This window comes from Caenorhabditis remanei, chromosome V, assembly GCF_010183535.1.
Source record: "Caenorhabditis remanei strain PX506 chromosome V, whole genome shotgun sequence".
Taxonomy (NCBI): Eukaryota; Metazoa; Nematoda; class Chromadorea; order Rhabditida; family Rhabditidae; genus Caenorhabditis; species Caenorhabditis remanei.
In genome coordinates this window covers 8,888,366-8,909,035 of record NC_071332.1, presented here as the reverse complement: position 1 = coordinate 8,909,035, position 20,670 = coordinate 8,888,366, and the positions used below count along the sequence as shown (strand labels likewise).

Sequence of the window (20,670 nt, the reverse complement as noted above, 5' to 3'; positions counted from 1 at the left end):
GTATGCCAACTTATTCTTACTATCCAGTTGACGTGGCAATTCCTTGTTACTACCACACCCAATCTCGAGAATATTCTCAATATAGAAACCTCACGAGACGATATCCAACGTAATCGGTAGTGACGGCTCGATCCACGTATAACATGTTGGCACACGTCGGATTTTGTCACTCCTTGAGAGAAATAGAGAGAAATGAACTGAGAAATGGAAACTTAGTCTGTCATCGGACTGCGATCAAGATCTGATTGATGATGGATGCGTTGGGTTATCAGGCGCGAAATCACGCCGCCAATATAATACAGACAAGGAAAAAAGAGGTAGAAACGACGTGCGGTGGATAGAAAAATGGACGACGCACGCACTCTTTGATCTGTATTAATCGGTTCGAGAAAGAGCAATTTTCGATCTGAAGATTTCGGATTGAAGAGGAGAGTGATAACTTCGAACTGATTGGTTTTGATAGGTATAGAATGTATAGATCATTAAGCAGCCTACTGTAGAAAGTGTATTCTGCGTGAATTGCGTTGGTTTAAAGTTAAATTAGATTTGAAATTTCTGACTGAAAATTGGTTCTTAGGAGAGAGTTTTGAAATGTTAAAAAAACCAAAAAAATAACCGTTGAAATCGAAAAGTGCATTTTGAAAACCAAAATAATTGTTTGAAGTTTACTATGAAGTTACAGTTCGAGGGTTCGGAAACCAGTCTGAAATGAGTTGCAAGGTGTTATAGTATTGGAAACAGTCTCACAAGGTTTTTAAATGTTTTACAGAATCAAATCATTGTTTCATTGCAATGCTCTTTCGCTTTTATTGTCGTACTCTCACCTCAAAATGTTTGAATTTTCAGTTCTTGAACAATAAACCAGCCCGTTTCCAATTGTTTCTGCGAACCAACCCTAACAAAAACATTTATTCAATGACTCAGAATCAGTTCGTCAAAAAGCCAGCTGGCTATAGCTTGTCATCTCATCCCCCGATTCAACGTCACACTGGTAACCACAACATTCCTCAAATACCAATCATCTTTATCCCTTCATATCTTCATTCTCTGTTCTCGTCTCCAATTGACATGTTAGTCCAACGGTCAAGACGAACACAACACATGTACACATGACTTAGGTCCAATTAGACAGAAGTTAGGCGCCCAACTTGTTAAAACCATCGAAATCATGTTTTTTTCCCATGTATTCCTCCATTTTTCATCCAACGTCCTTCGTACAATCAGAGGAGAATTTCTTCTCTTCTTATCAGTTTGTTTTTGACACTTTTCGCTGAATCATATCATATCTTCTTAAACAATATCTGATGATTGGTCGCTTAAAAGAAAGCGGTCACACACGATGATAGTAGTTGATAAGTGATTCAAATTCATAACGATCATTCAGTATTTCTTTTCAGATCAGATCCCCCCTCTCCTTCCATTTGGGTTCTAAACGACCGTATCAGATGAAGAAGAAGAAGACGCAGAGAAATGATTAATTGGTCAGATGGAAAGAAAAAAGATCAGCTAGACTAGACACGATCTATGTACAATCATTATCAGGAAGGAATTGAATCGTCTTTTTAGCTTCTTGATTTCAAGAGCCACTAGAGCTTAGAAAGCTATGGAAAGAAATTGTGTTCTTCAAATCTAAAACAAAATAAACTTTAACTAGGATCTAAATTTTTTGAGACAGTAAAATCCCCGGCGCTAAAAGTTGCTCAATGATCATTTTTCTTATGTTGAACTTCTTGGTTCACTGTTTCAGTGACCCAATTCAAAGTTCATTAATGCTTCCCCACGTCATCTATAGGTCATATACTGTGATATTCAAGTACCATTCTACACTTATAAACATCATCATCTTCTTGTTCAGTGCAAGTTCAACCCAAACCATAAGTGGATCCAGACCTCCACTGCAACAAAACGAAAACGAGAAAAATCAAAATTGCCGTCAACATCAGAAGACCTCTACAGAAAACTGCAAAACGGCTGTAAGTGACAGATAGAGGAATTCATTAGATTGCTATAAGACATTCATCAGACGAGACGTATGGAAATGGGAATGGGGTTGTTTGTGACCATCTATAAGAATTCGAATACGATCTTTGTCCGTTACTAGGAAGGAAAAAAGTCGTTTTGGGTTCTAAATACGTCTGAATGGCTTGGTTTTCCAGACCAAAAATCTATGGTTTTGAGAGTAAACATCACTGTTTTCCATCGGTTCATTTGCGTGATTTCTAGAAGAAATGATTTTTCTGGCGTTCTTCTGGCAAAACAAAACAATAAACTGAATACATATTTGGTCTAGACGTAATTCTAAATCACTTTTAACTGTTAGGAAAACTAGCTTCGTACTGATGATTTTCAGTTCCTCGTTGACAAAAATATGTTTTCAAAGTATTAATTGAGTACGGTACGGGTACAGACTTCCCAATTATCGTCAAAAACAAAGTAACATATATCAGATTAACCTTTGTACCGAACTTCAAGATTGAATCGTTTGAAATCCGAGAGATGATTCGAAAATGATTGATAAAACTGCTTATGTCTGATGACGTGGATTCGACAGACGGACGCCTCGCTAGCTGTGGAACGTGCCTTTTTCACATACATTCCTCTGTCTCCAATCCAATTCATATTCGGGTAATGTCGACTGATATCGGGCATTCCGTCATCTAACTACCACTTGAGACTGATCTTCACCACACCTCGAAATGACCAATGCCACGTCAACACATCAAACTAACCGTCTTACGAGGAAAACATGAAAAAAAGAAGATAAGAAGATGATAGAAGTACAACTACACATTCCATTTCTCTTTTTTCTCTTCCTTGTCGCTATCAGATTGTTAAAATAATGGAGGTGATAGTGATATCCCTCCGAAGAGTAATGCCTATAAATATCCAACTGTGGTCATGGCCTTGAAATGGTTGAAATTGTTGAGTAGAAACAATGGGAAAGGATCAGAAAACATAAGGATCTTGAGAAGAAAGGATAGAAAACGTGAGAAAAGAATGAGAAAGTTCTTCAGAACAAATGGGAAAATACTAGAAGATACCAGACTTAGTCTCTGGTAAATCAAACGTTTCAGCTCAAGGATTCTAATCTAATCAGGACGTTCAAAATGAGCAAAGCAATATTTTGGACCAAGAATTCCGTGTTCCTGGTGCTAGAATATTGTTTACAAAATTTATTAGTACGCAAAACTTTACAGAACTACAGAAAGTGAGTAGATCCACTGCAATCTCAGAGTTTAATTTTTAAAAATCAATTAATCTCACTCAGTTTTAACTTTTGTTAATGAGTTCTAGTTCAGGGAATCTGGAGACTACAGTACGCATTATAGGATTTTTCAAGAGAAACTGAAACCGTCATGGTCTAAAAGGAAGTAAAAAATAAAAATGGACAGTGTTTACGAATAATAGAATAGTCCACATGATTCTTCAGATGTCCAGCTTGATACATCTTGTTCACACTAAGATAAATATCTCTGTGATCCTCAACAATCTCATTAATCTTCATGAGACTTTTTGCCGCGATGTCACTATCACGAGACACTCTCTTATCCCCGTGTCACTTTTCCACTACATCTCTATCTTTAGCCCTAAAAGGGGCGACATAAATGATAAGAGATAAATGATAAGCGTCGTCATCGACACTTCGTCCCGCGAAGAGAAACTAGCGGCCAGCCGAACGGATAGGAACACGAACAGAACATCGTGTCAGAAATTGAGTTATCATATCAAATCTCATCAGCTGATTAGAGATTTGTGTTATCTGGACCGTGGAATGTAAACACCTCATATCTTATGATAATTCACGAGATTTCTTTATTAGGCACCGCCCATCTCTCTAGAAGCCCCGCCTTCTCCACTTGGGGAAGGACGGCGTGCGCGCATCTCTGATCAACGACTACAGGGCGACAATATTTAAGGGACGACGAGGAAGACATTGTACCTCACTTCAAGTGTTCACTTCTTCCTTCTATTTTTAGAAAACACACACGCTCGAAATAAATCAAAATGAACTTTTCTGTATTCTTCGCTGCTGTCTTCTTGACTTCATTCGTTGCCGCTAAACCAACGACAACTACTGAGAAACCAGATGGTTAGTTTCATTTTCTCCTTTTCGTCGTTCATTATTTAACTGTTTTCTTTTCTAGACTCCTTCGATATTGACCTTTTCCTTGGTGCAATGGGAGATGGACATTTCGCTGATGGAACTGGAAATTTCGATGGAGTCGTTCCAATGACTCCAAAGAAAACTGAAAAACTTCCAGGACAAAAGAAAATGAAGGATGACTTCGAGCAACCAGATGGAGTTGTTCCAAAAATGACTGGATCTTTTGTCACAGAAGAGCCAAAACCAGTTACTTCTACCACTGACGAGGAGACTGATGAGGATTATTTCGGAGATTCCTCAGTTGGATCCGCAGTTGCTGGACCAGTCACCAACCCAGCTGCCACCTATCTCGAGGGAGCTGATTTCGAGAAGATTGCTCAACCATCCTGTCAAATGCTCGGATGCACTGGACCAATTCCAAATGACGGTTCCTATTCTGCTTTGTCTGCCACTTTGGACAACAAGGCATGCAATCAAATCTTTGTTCCAATGAATGGATGCACTGACAATAAGGGATATCCAATGGGAATGCTCTGCTCTGTCTGCTGTGATTGTGCCAATGCATTCGTTCAAGAAATGAAGAAGACATTCGGATACAAACAAAACATTCCAACCTCCACTTTCAACTGAGCACTTTCCTACAGCTGACTTCAGATTCATCCTATTATCATCTTGTTTTCCTGTACATTTTCCACCTCAATCTGCTTCTGCTTCTGTATATTTTCAACTCTTTTAAACAATCGACTACGGGTTCGATTGCCACTTTCGCCGGTCTCTTTTGTATATACAATTTCCCCCAATCTGCTCGCTTTTGCCTCAAAAAACTGGTTTGTATAAATAAATGTTTTCTTTTCCAAAAATAGTCTTATCTTTTCAAATTTGAAAAACATGATCTATCGTCTGCAATTAAAGGAGGACTGAAGTCATATTTTTTTATTTCAGATTCTGATACTTCAGAAAATTCTGAACAACTTTCATCATTGGAGTATATGCTAAAAATCGCTCTAAACGCCCTAAATTCACGTTTTCCCGGCTCAAAAGGAGCCTAGGTGGAAGAGTTTTCACACCCCAATTTTTGCCCCCGTGTAGTCCTCTCGGACAAAATTATTTCTTTTTATTTCTCGATTTTTCGTTTTCTTGCTTTTTTCAACACATTTTCGTGTTTTTTCTTCTTTTTTACGATATAAATTGAAAAAAAACACGAAAATGTGTTGAAAAAAGCAAGAAAACGAAAAATCGAGAAATAAAAAGAAATAATATTGTCCGAGAGGACTACTCGGGGGCAAAAATTCGGGTGTGAAAACTCTTCCACCTAGGCTCCTTTTGAGCCGGGAAAACGTGAATTTAGGGCGTTTAGAGCGATTTTTAGTATATGCTCCAATGATGAAAGTTTCTTAGAATTTTCTGAAGTATCAGAATCTGAAATAAAAAAATATGACTTCAGTCCTCCTTTAATGAAAAACCAAAGAACGAAAGAGAATAATATCGTGAAAGAAGTGTTGATTTCATTGGAATTTGAAATTTGGTTCAGATTCCAATTGCCAGGTTTAAAGTCTCACATTCCTTCTTCCGAATTCCCATTTTTCTACTTTGATTGGCAGTTTTGGGGAACACTGGACAGAAAGGAAACAGGTTCTCATGGGTCAAAGAATATATCAAAAAGTGAAATATAGAGGCAGAAAAAACAGAAAAAAACATGAAATCAATGCGTGATAAAACAAACCTTTTTGTGTTGGACCAAAGACTATTTCTACGTGAATCTCTTGGCTTCTTCTCTCTTTCTCCGTTCAGTTTGCCTTCGTGTGCCTCACTGGCGCCATCATCATCTACTTCTTATCAACATCCTTTATCTACGGTTATGTCTACGTCTTGTCTATTCCAATTGTTTTAATGATCCATCTATACCTAATTTGTTTCCCATTTTCAATAAATTCAAAGAGAGAAAAGAGAAAAATAGTAAGTACATATTACGTCGTCGTTGTTTTCGAAACTCTCGACAGGTCAAGACGTCGCTGATCTAAAAATGAGATTAGGGAAAGTCTAACCCGAATTCCGACGATGCCATTTAGTTGTCTAGGTGTCCTTTTCGAACAGACGTGGCGGTATCGAATAGAAACTGGTCATTAAACGAAATATTGAAATTCCAGAAGGTTGGAGATCGAGAAGGTGTGTACGGTTTCTTCAGAATTGAAAATAAGAATTGAAGAATTGAAGAAAGATGTTTGAGTTGGAAGTTGTGTTTTTCGTTAGACTTTGTTAGGATGTTTTCAGATGTTCAGATGTTTGCGCTTCTTGGAAAACCCCATCTTTCAATTGTGTTTATTTGAAAACTAATTCTGTCGAAACTATCACTCCGATCAAGGCTGTCGTAAGGCCAGCCGCGGTCCTCGGCTTTTAGGGCCGCCGAGGCCGCGGACTAACCAAATGGGCTGAATTTTTGTACATCGACTAATCTTTTGGTCCTCTACAAGGTCGCCTGAAGAAGCGAAAATTTTCCATGGCTGGGAACTGAGATATAGAATCGGCCCACGACCTTTTTGACAGGCTTGCTCCGATGAATAACTTCACATCTTGAAGAAATGAGATGAAAGTAAACAGACTTGGAAATACTGAGGCAGAACCAGAAGCTTCGGGATACGGGTAAACATCCAGAACGACGAACAAAACTCCTAAAACAGTGTAGACGTTGACGCAGAAAAGGATAAAACCATGTCGTCGAGCTCAGAAATACGTCACAAGTTTACAGGATAAAGGATAACACACTCAGATTCCATACGTATGAATCGTCAGATTTATTTTTATCTCAAAAGCATTCGAAAGGAAATTCGAAACGACTAAAACGGTTCTTCTTAATATAAGAACACATGAACGAATACGATTCGTCTAATGTGATTAGGCGACTTCACGTGAAAATCCGTTTATAAACCCAGAAAAACAGTTCCAAACGATAAAAAAGAAAGAGAGGAGAAGCCCTTATCGATGTCATATGTCCCCAATTCAAAATGACGTTATGAACGTGTGATCATTCACTTTCAATCATTCTTTATCTTCTACACATAGCCGTTATCAGAGAAGGGATGACCACCACGAATAGAAGGATATCGGTATCTGTCTTCTCTCCACTTTTTTCTCCTAAAACAAACATTATCAACCTAATCGCATGATCTCACGAGATTCTGTTTTGTCCTTCCCTGATCTCTCCTTCTCTCTATCTTTTCTCATTTCGCACCGCCCATGTTCTTACCCCCAGATTTTTAAGCCCCGCCCACACATCGACTGGGCGGTAGCGTGCGATCAACGACTACCGCAACGATATTTAAGGAGACGAGGTGCGCTCACGGTACTCTCAGAAAACACTGAACACCTCCTCCTCTTCTTCGAATTCTATTTTTAGAACTCACATTCCTTACACAAAAATGAACTTTTCCCTATTGATCATCACTGCTTTCTTTGCTTCTCTTGCTGTCTCTAAGCCAATGGAAAAGCCAACAGAGAAACCAGCATCTTCAGACGGTTAGTTTTATAAAACAAATTGCATTCAACACTAAGAAAATTCAGTTTAACTAGAAATCATCAATTTGGAAGCCTATTTCTTACTTTTCAATCTTTTCAGATTTCGACCTTGACCTCTTCTTGGGCTCAATGGGAGACGGACACTTCGCCAACGTTGATGTCGACGGAGTTGAAACAATGGCTCCAAAGAAATCCGAGAAACTCCCAGGACAAAAGAAAATGAAGCCAGAATTTCAACAACCAGAAGGAATCGCTCCAGAATTCACTGGTGGATTTATGGGGTCTGATTCTTCCGATGCTGCTGTCATTGCTGCGGAGCCATCCACTCAAAGAACCGATGAGGTTGCTGAGTCTTCTGAATCAACTGACTCCTCCGACGTTGACTATTTTGGAGAGGCTGCCGCTTCTGCTCCAGTTTCCAATCCAGCCCTCACTTATCTTTCCGGAGCCAACTTCGATAACGTTGCTCAACCATCCTGTCAAATGCTTGGATGCACTGGACCAATTCCAAACGACGGTTCTTATGCTGCTATGTCTGCTTCACTTGAAGATAAAGCATGCAATCAAATCTTCGTTCCAATGAATGGATGCACTGACAACAAGGGATATCCAATGGGAATGCTCTGCTCTGTCTGCTGTGATTGTGCCAACTCTTTCGTTCAAGAGATGAAGAAGACATTCGGATACAAAGCCAATGTAGATACATCCGTCTTCTCCTCCTAGGTAGTTAGATACGCTTACTATTTGTTATGTTGTTGTATATATCCTCACGCAAAAGTTTTACAATTAGGGTAGGGATCTCAACTGGTCGTATTTCTTCCCACCCTACTCTCCCCAACTCAACTCAAAAATCTGAAAATCAACAAAAAATCGTTTCGAAACGGGTCACCATTTCCCTCTCTCATAACTTCCATGGTCTCATGTACTTATTTGTTAAAAATTGATTTAATTATTTCTGTATATAATAAATCATTTGAACCTCAAATTTTCAATCTGAAAGCACTTAAATACAGTAATTTGGTCAAAGACCGTCCGAACGAAACTCTTTCGGTTCATGAGTTTCTCTTCTTTCATCTCGAGATTCCAATCGGTTTCAATTCCGAAAAACGTAATCAATAAATCTCATTTGACCAGTCAATTCTCTATTTGAACAAGAGAAACACATTATCTCTTTATTGTGACGTCTTCTTCGTGGAAAGGATATATAAAAAATGAATGCCGATAATGGATGGTCGAAGGAGAGAAGGAATGTGTTGTTATCAAATCGATCATAGCCGCATTCCATCTTTTTTCTCTCCTTCTGTTGTCACCGTCACTTAATTGATAAAACAACCTCCAAGGATAAAAAAAGAAAAAAGAGAGAAGACGGAACGATGAAGAAGAAAAAAGTAGAAGAAGAATACGTCCGCCGAGTTCAAAGTCTTCTTCCACACTGTCTATGAAACCGTCAGAATGGCGCCGAAAACAGTTACCGGTTATTTCTTATCCAGTTAACTGGAGATGTGATAAAAATAGAGAAAAAGATAAGGGAAGATATGTGAAATGAATCAGCGAACACTCGACAATGGTAGACGATCTTTGTGTTCAGTCTGACGGCATGGATAAGTGGAATGGGTAAAATCTTATGAATCTAGCTCAATTTCAATTCATTCTTACCGTTTGCAGTAGATATCCACGTTCTTGTGGTCGCAGAAACTTACCGGAATCATGACTGCATCAATCGGCGTACATATTTATGAAGGAACGTTTGAGTATTAAAACAGTGACCAGATGTTTCATAATCATATTTTGAACTATCAAAATCGAAGTTGAATCTTAAGAACCCAAAAAAACTGACACCGACGCCATGTACCCAAATTTTCGGAAGTTTCCCATACGTGAAGATTCATGATCATCCTTCTTAATCATCATATAAATCTGTGATAATAACAAACAAATCGAAAATCGTATACCTCCCTTGTTCCTTCTTATCATTATTTTGTCCCCCCTCAATGACCACACCCAAAGAAAGTTTTTGAACGAACTTCGGGCTGTCATGTTAATAGAAAAAAGTGTTTGAAGAAGGTGTGATAATCAGATTGAGACGGAGAATACGTGAATTTGGTCGTCTGTTTGTATGATTTGGCAGGAATTTGACGCCCAACGTGTTGGAATACGTTTGTGTAAGATAATTGGAAAGGTATGTGTGGGAACACAAAGCTTGACATCTGACATTAGAAGTGTTACAATTTTTGCAGTTTGAAGATAGGGGTTCAGCCAGTTGGACATATGGATCCCGTTTTATAGCTTTGAGAATATGAACAAAAGGCTCGAGCTAAAATAAATTAGATGTAATCGACTGCTTTTTTGATACTCTGGGCGCCTTTTATACTATCTGAATCAGCATCTTATACTGGTAAGATATTGTTATTAGTTCAAATCCTAATGGTCTCAGATGTGAGTTATGAGAAACAAATTCTAGTCTCCACCGCTTTTCATAAACTTCAATGACAAAACTCAAGAAGACCAGAAAATACACAGCATTCCATACTTTCTCCAGTCTGTTTCCTTTCAAATCCGCTGAGTTGTTGTTTCAATGTTCGTTCCAAAACCACAAGATCAAGTCGAAAAACACCGTCACCTGTTTCTGAAGTACCATAGAGAAAAACGAGAGAGGTGAAAGTAGTGACGGACAGCAGGAAAAGCAGCTACACAGCTGATGTCCTCGAAATTCTCCGAATACCAAAAAATTACGCAATTGGCTTTTATGTAGATGAAAGTACTGTAGAAGTGAACAATGAAGAAAGTGTTTTTTGGAGAGGAGAGACTACATAGTTCAATTAGACAATCTTTGTGAAGCAAGACGATTTTCTGATACTCCTGGCTTCTGAGGGCAAGGATTTTTGGGAACTCTGCAAGGGGTTTTGGTCGCTGCAAGTCGGCTGCAAGTCGAGCACAGCTCAAAGCTGGAAACATCATACTTCTAAATACTGATAATTTTACTCTTCGCTGGCGAACTCTCTGAAATTTCAGAAACAGAACTCGATGATCCTTTCTATATTCAATATCGTTATCAAAACTATTTCAGAACTTGTAAGGATATTGGACTTATATCTGTAACCTCCGTGACCATAATCAACAAGAATTGATTGTTATTCATTGTTGCCGTCTTACTGTATATCCCAACTTGTGACGTGGTTACACTGTGGCAGTGAAAAACGACTAATCCCGGTTCGAGAAAAGTTGTATTCGGTTTTTGCAGTTTTTGGAGTGATGATTCGAATTAAATTAGTGACACGAGAGAGGATGTATGGAATGGCTAATTGGTTCAAAACCGAAGAAAGAGAGAGAGAGAGAGAGAGAGAGAGAGAGAGAGAGACCTTGCGATTGTGACCTATTGGATTTGATTTCTTTTCTTCCTTCCACAATCACCCGATTTGGACATTCTTTTCTTGGAAAAAATGGAAGCAGGGTTTCAAAAATAAGGAAGAAGGCACATGGTTTTGGAAGGCATTCGACTGGTTTGATCTTTCATGAAAAACTTGTTGATCTTCCCTTTTTTTGTAATTTTGGTTCCTGCAACCTTGAATTTAGGTGTTGGAAATTCATTCATATGAATCCCCTCTTGAGGAAATAAACAAATTACTTTTGAAAACATCCGAGTCTCAACCAATTGAAAATAGAAAGGGATCGAGAGAAATTTGGTGAAGAGTTTACAGAATATTCAGGAGAAAAAGGAACTATGAGAACTACTCGCTCGAGAGGGTGACCGAGGCAAAAACATTTCCAGGAATGCTTAAAGGAAATTGGATAATGTTCCCGGAATGGACTTCAATTATATTAACAGTTTTTATGTGAGAGTGGCAAACAAATTAACATTTTAAGTTTCTGCTATGAACCAATAATATCAGAACAAAACAATCTGGTTCAAAATATTTGGACAGTGTACATATTACGGAATTCTGAGTTGCTGTTCATTTCAGCCTCGCTTGAATGCTACCTCGAGTAATTCAGCATTTCTATCTTTTTCCCGGGAAATTCCTTAAATTTCTGACTTGACAATTGAGTTTTTGTTATCAAAACCAATCTCATCTGTGTCCCCACATCTGTCATTTTAAAACTGCAGATAAATATTGTTCTTTAAAAAGAAAAATAATAAGCAGTCGTTTGTCTCAAATTTCTAGTTCCGTATGATGCACTTTTCATGTCTGATTGACTTTCAACAAGTGCTTTCCACCTTTTCCCTAATGCTCTGTCACCTGGTTACTTGTCCGTAAATCCTTTGTTTCTCACGTGTTTAAGAAGTACATCAAGATGTATAGTCATATCAGCTCTATTTTCAGACAATGGGCAAGTATGTACTCAATGAGAAAAAGGATAAGAAATCCATTTCTGTCAAAATATGGGCTTGAAGTAATCGAATCTGGAATTGTGAAAACTACAGCAAATACGGAAAGTTCTTTGAGGAATGTTTACAGGATAGGTTAATTGTGATGTGGTAGAAACATCAATTGTCAAAAGAACCCCTTGGATCTTGGAAGTGGGTTATTTGTGAGAAGTTGAATGTGAAAACTCATTTTTTCCGATTCGACGTGAAAGTTGTCTTGCTGAAAAGACTATATTTTATCTAGTTTCTTGTTTTGCCAACCAGTTCAGAGTCGAGCTGTATTATTCAAATACATAATTTTATTCGGGATCTGTTTCATGGTTCTCAGTTTGAGAGGTGTTGCAGTGTGCGGCATGCTTTGGTAAGAAACGTAAATTCACGTGATTTGCCTGAAATGTTTTTCACAAATGCCTGAAAACTTTAAAAGTTCATGTAATACGTCGCGTCTTCCTAAGAAGACACTTCAATTTCGTGCCCTCTCTGTTTTGAAAATAGACAACAAAAATGCGATCGGAAAACGTTCAGTTCCATTGAACTTCAAAAATCCTTGTGACTACAGATATACTCTAAAAGGGTCTTCCGTTCACTTTTTATTTTCAATTCAGCCAGTACTACGTACAGCCACATCGAGAATAGTCTTTGCCCTCCGTTTCAGCCTTTTTCATATACTTTTGGAGGGTAGGTTATTGACAAAATTCCATCAACAACTCGGTTAAAGAACTAAGCAACTCGGTTAAACAACTAGTACAACTAAGCTTTCAGAAAGAAAGAGACAGAAGGTTTTTCTTCTTGGGATTTTTTAAGCTCCATAGTTCGATTGCATCCATAGGAAGGCGACGAGTGAGGTGCACTATGGGGCCTGAGATCGGAGCACTTAGTGTTGTCGTTTCTCATGTGGTGCACTAAAAACAACGAATCGCAATGATGGAGTGAATAAGGATGAGAAAAGTACCCTCCTCCCATTTTTGTGTCCCTTTCCTTCCTAGACGATGGATTTGAAATATGAGGCGGATAGGTCAGAAATGGGGTGTGGCTTTGTTCTTTTCAAGATTACTGTAAATTATTTGAACTCATGTTTATTGTGAAGAGGGCCCTGGATAACAAAGAAAGATAACCATCTCAGAGAAATATGAGTTTGGAGAAACCTTCAGAAAACTTTTCAATCCAGCTTATCGTGTACCTTTGGATATTCTAACTTCGAAAATCGAATCTGATTTGAGAGATGTGATTTTTTTGTCATTATCGCTAGCTAGTAGCACGGCAGTATTTCTTATTGGTAATTGAATATGTGGTTTGAAAAATAATATTTCATCAAGTTTCATTTTCCTTACCACGTTTTGATGACTTTCGTTATCTTCCAGTTAATAGTGAGAGATAGGGTATTGTATATTTACAGATCTTTTGGTAAGCTGTCATTAAGTTCAGAGCAAGTTCACATTTAATTTTTGTATCATAAACTGTTTCTGAAATAAGTTAACTGATTCAATTCAACCTTTCTTCAAACCCCTCCATCCTCCTCATTAAAAACAGAAAATTTCAGCTGAAATTTGTACCAGGGTGTGTATTTTTCTAGACTGGAAAGGCGAGTCTACGAAGAATTACTACAATTAGAATGTATTCTGGAGAACTTAATATTTGTTTAACTTTTCAGACGTGCTTTTGTATTCCAAGAAATATGTAAACGGTGTACAACACACTCTTGTCCATTTTTCATTTTCAAGCTTCGTCTACAATATACCATTGTTTTCTTCACGCCCTAAAACATTATCATTTCAATGTCACATAAAAAAAAACAAATAATCACACAAACACCTCCAGCAACCAGGCAAAAGTAAAATGGAAAAGTGCAACATTAGTACAATTTTTATTCATTTACCGTTATTTACCCGTTCATACATTTTCATTCATAGCAAACGACATTCTTTGCTACTATGCTTTTTTTGAATGTTGCAATGTTGGCATCCTCCCAAATAAAAGAAATTGAAAGAAGAAAAAGGGCAAGAGTCGTAGATCATTCGTCTGGAAATGTTGCACGCAAGATATATGTACGGGACCTCGAGATGAAGAAAGAGAAAGAGTTTGGCAAGGCGGATTTGTGATGCACTGAAAACGACAACATGCCTCTTGAACAGTTCGGAAGAGCAAGGATTACGGTGGTTCGGGTTGAAAAAGTTTGTTTGTTGCAAAGGATTTTTGATATGTAGAAAACAAAAGTGATTGAGATGATTGGGAGAATTTTTTTTTGAACATATAAGACAACATCTTAGGAAAGCTGTATTGAGTTGATGGTCGACATGTAAGAAACACCCCTAATCACAGTTTCTTGAAAATTTCTGCAGTAATATGTAACAAGAAGAAGAAGAAGTGGAAAACTTTCAAAATTGGCTGTAATCAATTCACAGTTGTGTAGAAATTGCCACTCATCAATAATTGTTTATAGGAAAAAGTGCACAGTTATGAAACGGAGTACTTGTGAAAACCTTCTGGAATAGTTGTGAAATATGAATAAGAAAACAATTTGTAGCTAATTTGTACAAAGCTGGGGAGGATAATCTCGGAATATAAATCTTTCTTAATTAAAAGTTTTTGTAGATTTGTCAGTACAGATTACAATAATTATCAGAAAGAGAAAAAACTTTCTCTCTCTAATTTTCAGAATTTGTCACAAAACAGAAGAAAGCCAAAACTAAAGCAGCGGGTACAAAAATGAATCTGTGAAAATTCAGAGTGCTAGACATATTTTGTTCGTTTGATTGCTTACTCAGTGCTGTAATATTGTCTCCTAACGTTCAAAAAGAATTCTCCGTAAATCTTTGTTTATTTATTTCTGTTCACCAAATCAAAAATTACAACTCCAGCAAATCAACGATCAATCAATGGTAAACCTTATATTTTCAATTCGATCATCAGTTCAGTCTTCCTGATCAAAAATCTGAAAGTTTCCGTATACTGTTGCAGTGAGTGTATCACACGTTTTTGACTATCCAATATCTAGTTACATTAGTTATTTTTAACATATTGTTTGCTCGAACCGGTACTCGAAAAATCAGAGAAAGTACTTGAGGAAGACCAATGTACATAACTTTTGTTGTTGATGCTTCTGAGAGCAACTACAGTCTTTTCTCACTTCAAGTTCCTTACACCGAATAATATTTTATTTTTCACTTCTCAAATCTCTTGTTCTAAATTAGAAATAACAAATCGTTGTGAACGTTCACATGAGTTCAAAAATATATTTATTCGTGTCTGGTCAACTTCTTCCTTCTCGTTTTTCTTATTTTGTCTTATTATTTTCTTGTAAGTAAGAGATCAATAAAAGTGCAAAACGTCAACTGGAAACTGAGAGAAGATGAAGAGAAGAGGTGATATGTACTTGTCGTAAACAACTCAAGCAACTAAAAGTCACATGTCTCTTTAGGAATACGGTATCGTTGTTTTTCAAAAAGGTCTCTAGACTTGATGGACTTTGTCAATTTGCAGAATGTTTATTCATATTCGTCACTGTCCTTCATTTGTCACTTCTGTTTGCCACTTTGGTACTGAAAACAGTTTGAAACGAAAACTTTTATGAAAACACAAATTTTGAAAGGCTGGGCATGTTGTGAGAATTGGGGTTGAGACGTTGTGGAAATGAAATTGCATGGGGAAATGAAAAGAAAACATCAGGAATTTTGAAATCGGGCATAAGAAAGTTAGGGAATTCAGAAGATGAATTGACAGGAATACAGGAGTTGTTAGTTTTAAAGCAAACGTTTTCAGACAAAAAATTCTGGGAAAAATGACAATGTTAAAATTACAGTTACAAATAAGAGAATCTCTTTCGAACCATCCAAATACAATTCAAGTCAAAAGAGGAAAAAAAGGAAACGGGGAAGAAAAATGCACACGCAAAAGTTGATCCTTGAGTCGAAATAGTGAGAGAAAAGAAACAATAGCTATAGGAGATTATCATACGCGAGGGAGATTGTAACCTATCCTTATAATAAAATTTAAAGTATTCTTAAATATGAGTGATCTCAGAGTAATAAAAAGAAGTGGATAGGTTTGATAAAATGGCTAAACGTTCATCTATTCAGCAGCTATGAGTTCCTGGCGAACCGTCTCTTTGACCAAATCGTCCAGCGACAGGCCTCGTTGTTTCTGACGAAGAGCGTTTTTCTCCTCATCAGTTTTATCGTTTAGTTGAAAAGCTTCTATACACATACAGGCGACGGCTGCTTGGATTCCTTGTAGCATGACTAGTTGTGAACGGGGTTTCTGCTGAAATGAATCAAGAGTTAGACAATGAGTTTTGAGTTTTGAAAATGACTGAAAAAGTGTGCATAATTTTTGAAGTTCGAAAAAAGTGCTTAGACAGGAAACTTCGAGTTCTTTTTTACTCTAGAATATGATTCGAATGGAACTTAATGATAGTTGAAAACGAGAAAAATACTTGACTTTCACACAACATTCATAGAAGATATTTCGATTACGACTAGAGAAAAATGAAGAATCGAAAACTACTAACTTGTGTACCTGATACTTCGGATAGTGACGGAATGGAGAGTCTGGTCCGACTTCATCTGGAAGATCTTCGTCTCGAATCAAACGACGGAGTGGACCGTTTGAGCTGACTTCTGGTTCGAGGGATTGCTTTGGCATGGCTTTGAGCACTGAAAAAGAGTTAGTTCAGTTGTGTTCTTACTGTCGGAAGGTATCGAAAACTTACATTCAGCAGTCTTTTTTCTAACTTGTTCTTCCTCTTCTGGGGTGACTTGAATCGGACGAACTTTGTTTGGATGTACTTCAGCATCATCATCTTCTACTAATGTACGAAGTACAGAAGTCATCGTGGAGCTCGAGGAAGGAGATGAGCTTGAGGAGCAAGTGATAGTGCTCGTGGTAATTGGGAGAGCTGGTTCACACTTTCGGGTACGTTTGCGACGTTTCTCTTGATCCTTCACATGTTGCAACGTGGCAGCACTAGAGAATGCACGTGGACGACCGTCAGCAGCAAGTGTAGCTGCCAGGGCGTTTGATGGAGCACACATTGCAGCTTGAGCATCTTTTTGTTGTTGATAAATAGCAGAGTTGATAAGACCCAAAGAGTCGATAGTAGAATTTGGAGGAAGGCTCAAATATGGAAGGGAAAGTAGTGGAAATCCAGGGAAAAGACCAGGATAGGCTCCTAAGGAAAGCATTGAAAGAGCAGTCATATCACTTAGTGGAGGGAAGATACAGGAAGATGAGTTGGAAGCAGATAGATCACTACTCGAACTGGAGGATTGTTTACTCTGAAATTAAATAAATTAGACTTTTTGTAATTTTAAAGCTTAAAAAGTACTTACCGTAGCTGGGTTAATTGTCAAATCGTGTGGCAATGCGGCAATGAGAGCCTGAAGTTCAGCACTTCCAAGCTGGGACGCCAATTGGTCCATTTCTTCGTATTGGGGGATGTTGAAGAGAAAGAAGAAGTCTCTGAAAATTATTACAATATAATTGACTTCCCGTAATCGTTTAGAAAATTGAAGAATAGGGAAGAAAGAAATGAGAAGGAGAGAAATGGAGGATGAATCGAAATGACAAATTGTCGAAAACAAAAAGGACAGGCGAATCTGGAGACAAAGTGCAGTCCGTCGGGGCGGGCAGCGGCGCCCGCAAACGCACTGAAACTGAAGATGGAGACTCATCTTTGTCAGAGAGAAATGGGGGCGGAGTCTTTCAAGTTTCAGATATAAATTTCAAAGAAGGTCAAAATAAAAAAGAATTCCGGGGTGTTAGATGAACTCAAACAATACACAGAACACACGTATTCTATTTTGCCTCTTCTTCTCCTTGCTTTGTCGTTCTGTTTTCCCGGTTTACTTTTTTCTCCACGCACACCACACATATTGAAAAACAACAAGTGCTTTAGAGACAGACGTGCGCGAGCGCAAACCGACGAATTGGTTCCGAGAAGTAGATGAGGGCGTAGAGGAGACGGTGTGAACTTGAATGGTATAATGATGAAAACTGGAAATGGGCGAATCGGGGAGTCTTTTGCACTTTAGAAGAACTACTCTTTTAAACTGATAAGCTACTCTGATAAGAGTTCTATAACGAGAGGAAAAGGTCTAAAGAATTAACTGAAATTCTAGAAGGTTTTTGAGATTTCAAGAGAGATTTCATAGTGAAGATGAAGAATCAAAGAGATGAATGATTAATGAGAATCTCAGTTTCCATATATGAAAAATATTATGATGGCGAGACAAAGACTTAGAGTGGAATCTGTGAGGGAGGAGTCATTTGCACTTTTTCTTGTGATAAGACATTGAATTAAAGTGCAAAATGATTTGATAAGCTTCACGTCTTTCGGAATAAAGACACTTAGAATAGTGTCGTGGCAGAAAAGAAATGACTGACGTCCTGGCATCTCGACACAGAAGGAGACTCCGCCCATTTATGCTCTCGGAAAAAGGGAAAAAAGATGGAGAAGACGGAAAGGGGGGAGGAGCATTGAGAATGCTCGGAATAGTGCAAAAGAGGAGGAGAAGATTATGGAATAGATGAAGAAGGAGAAGAATATGAAGTAAGTGAAATTAATGATGTGTAACTAGAAACTATTTCTAAAAAGGTTATGCAAAGTTGAGTACGAATTGAGAGCAAACTAACTAGAGATGCACTTTTTCCTAGGATGTGCTCAATTGGAAAAGGTTTTTTAGAGAGAAAGAGAGAGCGGGCCCATTCCACTTAATTAAATTTTATTGCTTAGAATTCAGAGTACATACTATAAAATACAATTCCTCCATAGTCCACACGATCTTATTGTTTTGTGCTCGTTAACCGTTCGCTAACAGTTCTTCTTCCTTTTCCAACCAAATTATTATTATTATTGTTCAATTTTGTATTAATTGTCACGTAGAAGGTATCATCAAAGAAGGAAGCAAAAAATATGATCAAGACCAGATCAGATTAGAAGAAAAAATAACAAGATATACAGAAAGTGCACGGTCGACACGTCATCAGTGTCACACGCAGGTGTTATGTTACATTATGTTCAAGTGAGTCATTATCAAAAGCAAATCTGACTAAGATTCAGATTACATAAAAAAGAAGAAGGGCAATAATACAAGGAGGAATGAATGAGGAAGGAAAAAATTGAGTAGTATGTACCAAGAGAGAGGTCGACCTTTCAGTCTGGGGGCGCCCGCCCGATGAGGGAGGCCTTTGGGCGCTGCGGAATAGTGCGAAATAACAAAAGGGCATGTAGAGTGTGTTGGAGAGATAGACGACACACAGCAATCCTTTCTCTTTTCTTCCCTCCACCCTCAATAGAGAAGGATGAAAAGAAGAAGAAGAAGGAGAAGAAGGACCAGTTACACAAATTGATGTGCCCTATCTTCTCGTATGTTGTGTCTGGGAGCCGGAGCCCGGAAAGAGTTGAAGGAGCCGCGACCCATGGGAATTCGAAACTAGTGAGATTACGGTACATTCGGGGATGGGCAAAGAATTCTGACAGCCCTGACTAATTTGGTTGGCTGATGTAGTTCTCCTGGTTCCTCTTTTTTCTTTAAAAACAAAGATCGCATGTATACTTTGACTTTTTATCAGAAATTTATCGCAGTACATGAAGAAGAGAAAGAGATCCGAGAATATTTGAAAAAAAAGAGTGCTGATCTCTGTCACTAGAGGTCAAATGATTTTGAAATACTGAGAAGAATCAAAGTGGGGAAAGACTTAAAGTTCTTCAGAGTGGAATTGTAAGGACTACGTCTGAAAGAAGGAGTTAAGAACTTGTATCTTGATTTGTTAATGAAAGTCTGATGAGTTCGGAATTTCGTTTTGGAGAGTTATATGTGTAAAGAAGGAGTTCCTATGATCATCTATGCATAATAAAGCGGTGCAGAAAATCTGAATAAAAATATGAATGCAGTGATTGAAAAACAAATCACTGTCTTCTGAATAAACTTGATTTCTAATGCAGCCTAAATCTAGATACAAACAAGCCAAAAGTGGCTATATGAGATAGCAGTCACCTTACGCACACCTTCTACATTTGTATCTGAGTATCACTCGCTCTTCTGTAGGTGGGTGAGGTGTGGGCGGTGCTTCGGAAGGGCGCCCGAGGACCCCGCCCCATACGGTTTACACTGAGGCGTAGAACAAGGTAGGGAGAGAGAAAGAGAAAGGGGAGACAGCGGAAAAGTACATGCAAACTTTCTGAGGGTGCCCTCCTATTACTCGACCATTGGATTAGGTTCATGAGTGAGCAACCAGATCTCGAAACTTGAAAAAAAAGAATGACGTGGCTTTTCAGATGGTGCCCTAGAAGCATACTTCCTGTTCGTGTTAGTCCCTTTTTTCGTTGGTCTCTTTTTCTTCTTCAACATCAAAATGAGTGAATGAGAGTGAGAGCTAGACAAAAACAAGAACTCTGCAATTTCAGAGAACACAAACTGTGGGGCAAACGGACACACACACATAGAAAAAAGAAGGAAACGGGTGGCCAACGGGCTTCTTGTTCTTCCTCCTTGCAGCTGAGCAAGTGCAAAAATGGTGCGATTGCGAAAACAAGTTTCGGTGAGTCAACCGATAGAATAATTCTAGAGTCTCATTTCTAGAGATCTCCAATCTGGAGTTTCCACTTCTATCCCAATGAGTTTTTCATACGAAAATTAGAAATTCTGGAAGAAATGGGATCTTGACAAGTTTTTTGTTCTCAATCTCA

At 38.2% G+C, this 20,670-nt stretch overlaps 4 protein-coding genes across 4 annotated transcripts; 2 read left to right on the top strand and 2 right to left on the bottom strand.

Moving 5' to 3' along the window:
- Positions 1-4,005: 4,005 nt before the first annotated feature.
- GCK72_018335 (uncharacterized protein) lies at positions 4,006-4,735 on the top strand (the record flags this gene model as incomplete). The annotated part of the gene is made up of 2 exons (XM_003113939.2): positions 4,006-4,090; positions 4,146-4,735. 2 exons carry the CDS (start codon positions 4,006-4,008, stop codon positions 4,733-4,735), a joined length of 675 nt encoding a protein of 224 aa, XP_003113987.1.
- Positions 4,403-4,765, bottom strand: GCK72_018334 (uncharacterized protein; the record flags this gene model as incomplete). Its single annotated transcript, XM_053732495.1, has 1 exon — positions 4,403-4,765. The coding sequence occupies one exon, from the start codon at positions 4,763-4,765 to the stop codon at positions 4,403-4,405; it is 363 nt and encodes a 120-aa protein (XP_053581408.1).
- Positions 4,766-7,521: 2,756 nt separating this feature from the next.
- GCK72_018333 (uncharacterized protein) lies at positions 7,522-8,341 on the top strand (the record flags this gene model as incomplete). The annotated part of the gene is made up of 2 exons (XM_003114211.2): positions 7,522-7,618; positions 7,719-8,341. The coding sequence occupies 2 exons, from the start codon at positions 7,522-7,524 to the stop codon at positions 8,339-8,341; spliced, it is 720 nt and encodes a 239-aa protein (XP_003114259.1).
- A 7,711-nt stretch (positions 8,342-16,052) lies between these two features.
- On the bottom strand, positions 16,053-17,401 carry GCK72_018332 (uncharacterized protein; the record flags this gene model as incomplete). The annotated part of the gene is made up of 4 exons (XM_053732494.1): positions 16,053-16,244; positions 16,500-16,636; positions 16,693-17,257; positions 17,312-17,401. 4 exons carry the CDS (start codon positions 17,399-17,401, stop codon positions 16,053-16,055), a joined length of 984 nt encoding a protein of 327 aa, XP_053581407.1.
- Positions 17,402-20,670: the final 3,269 nt, after the last annotated feature.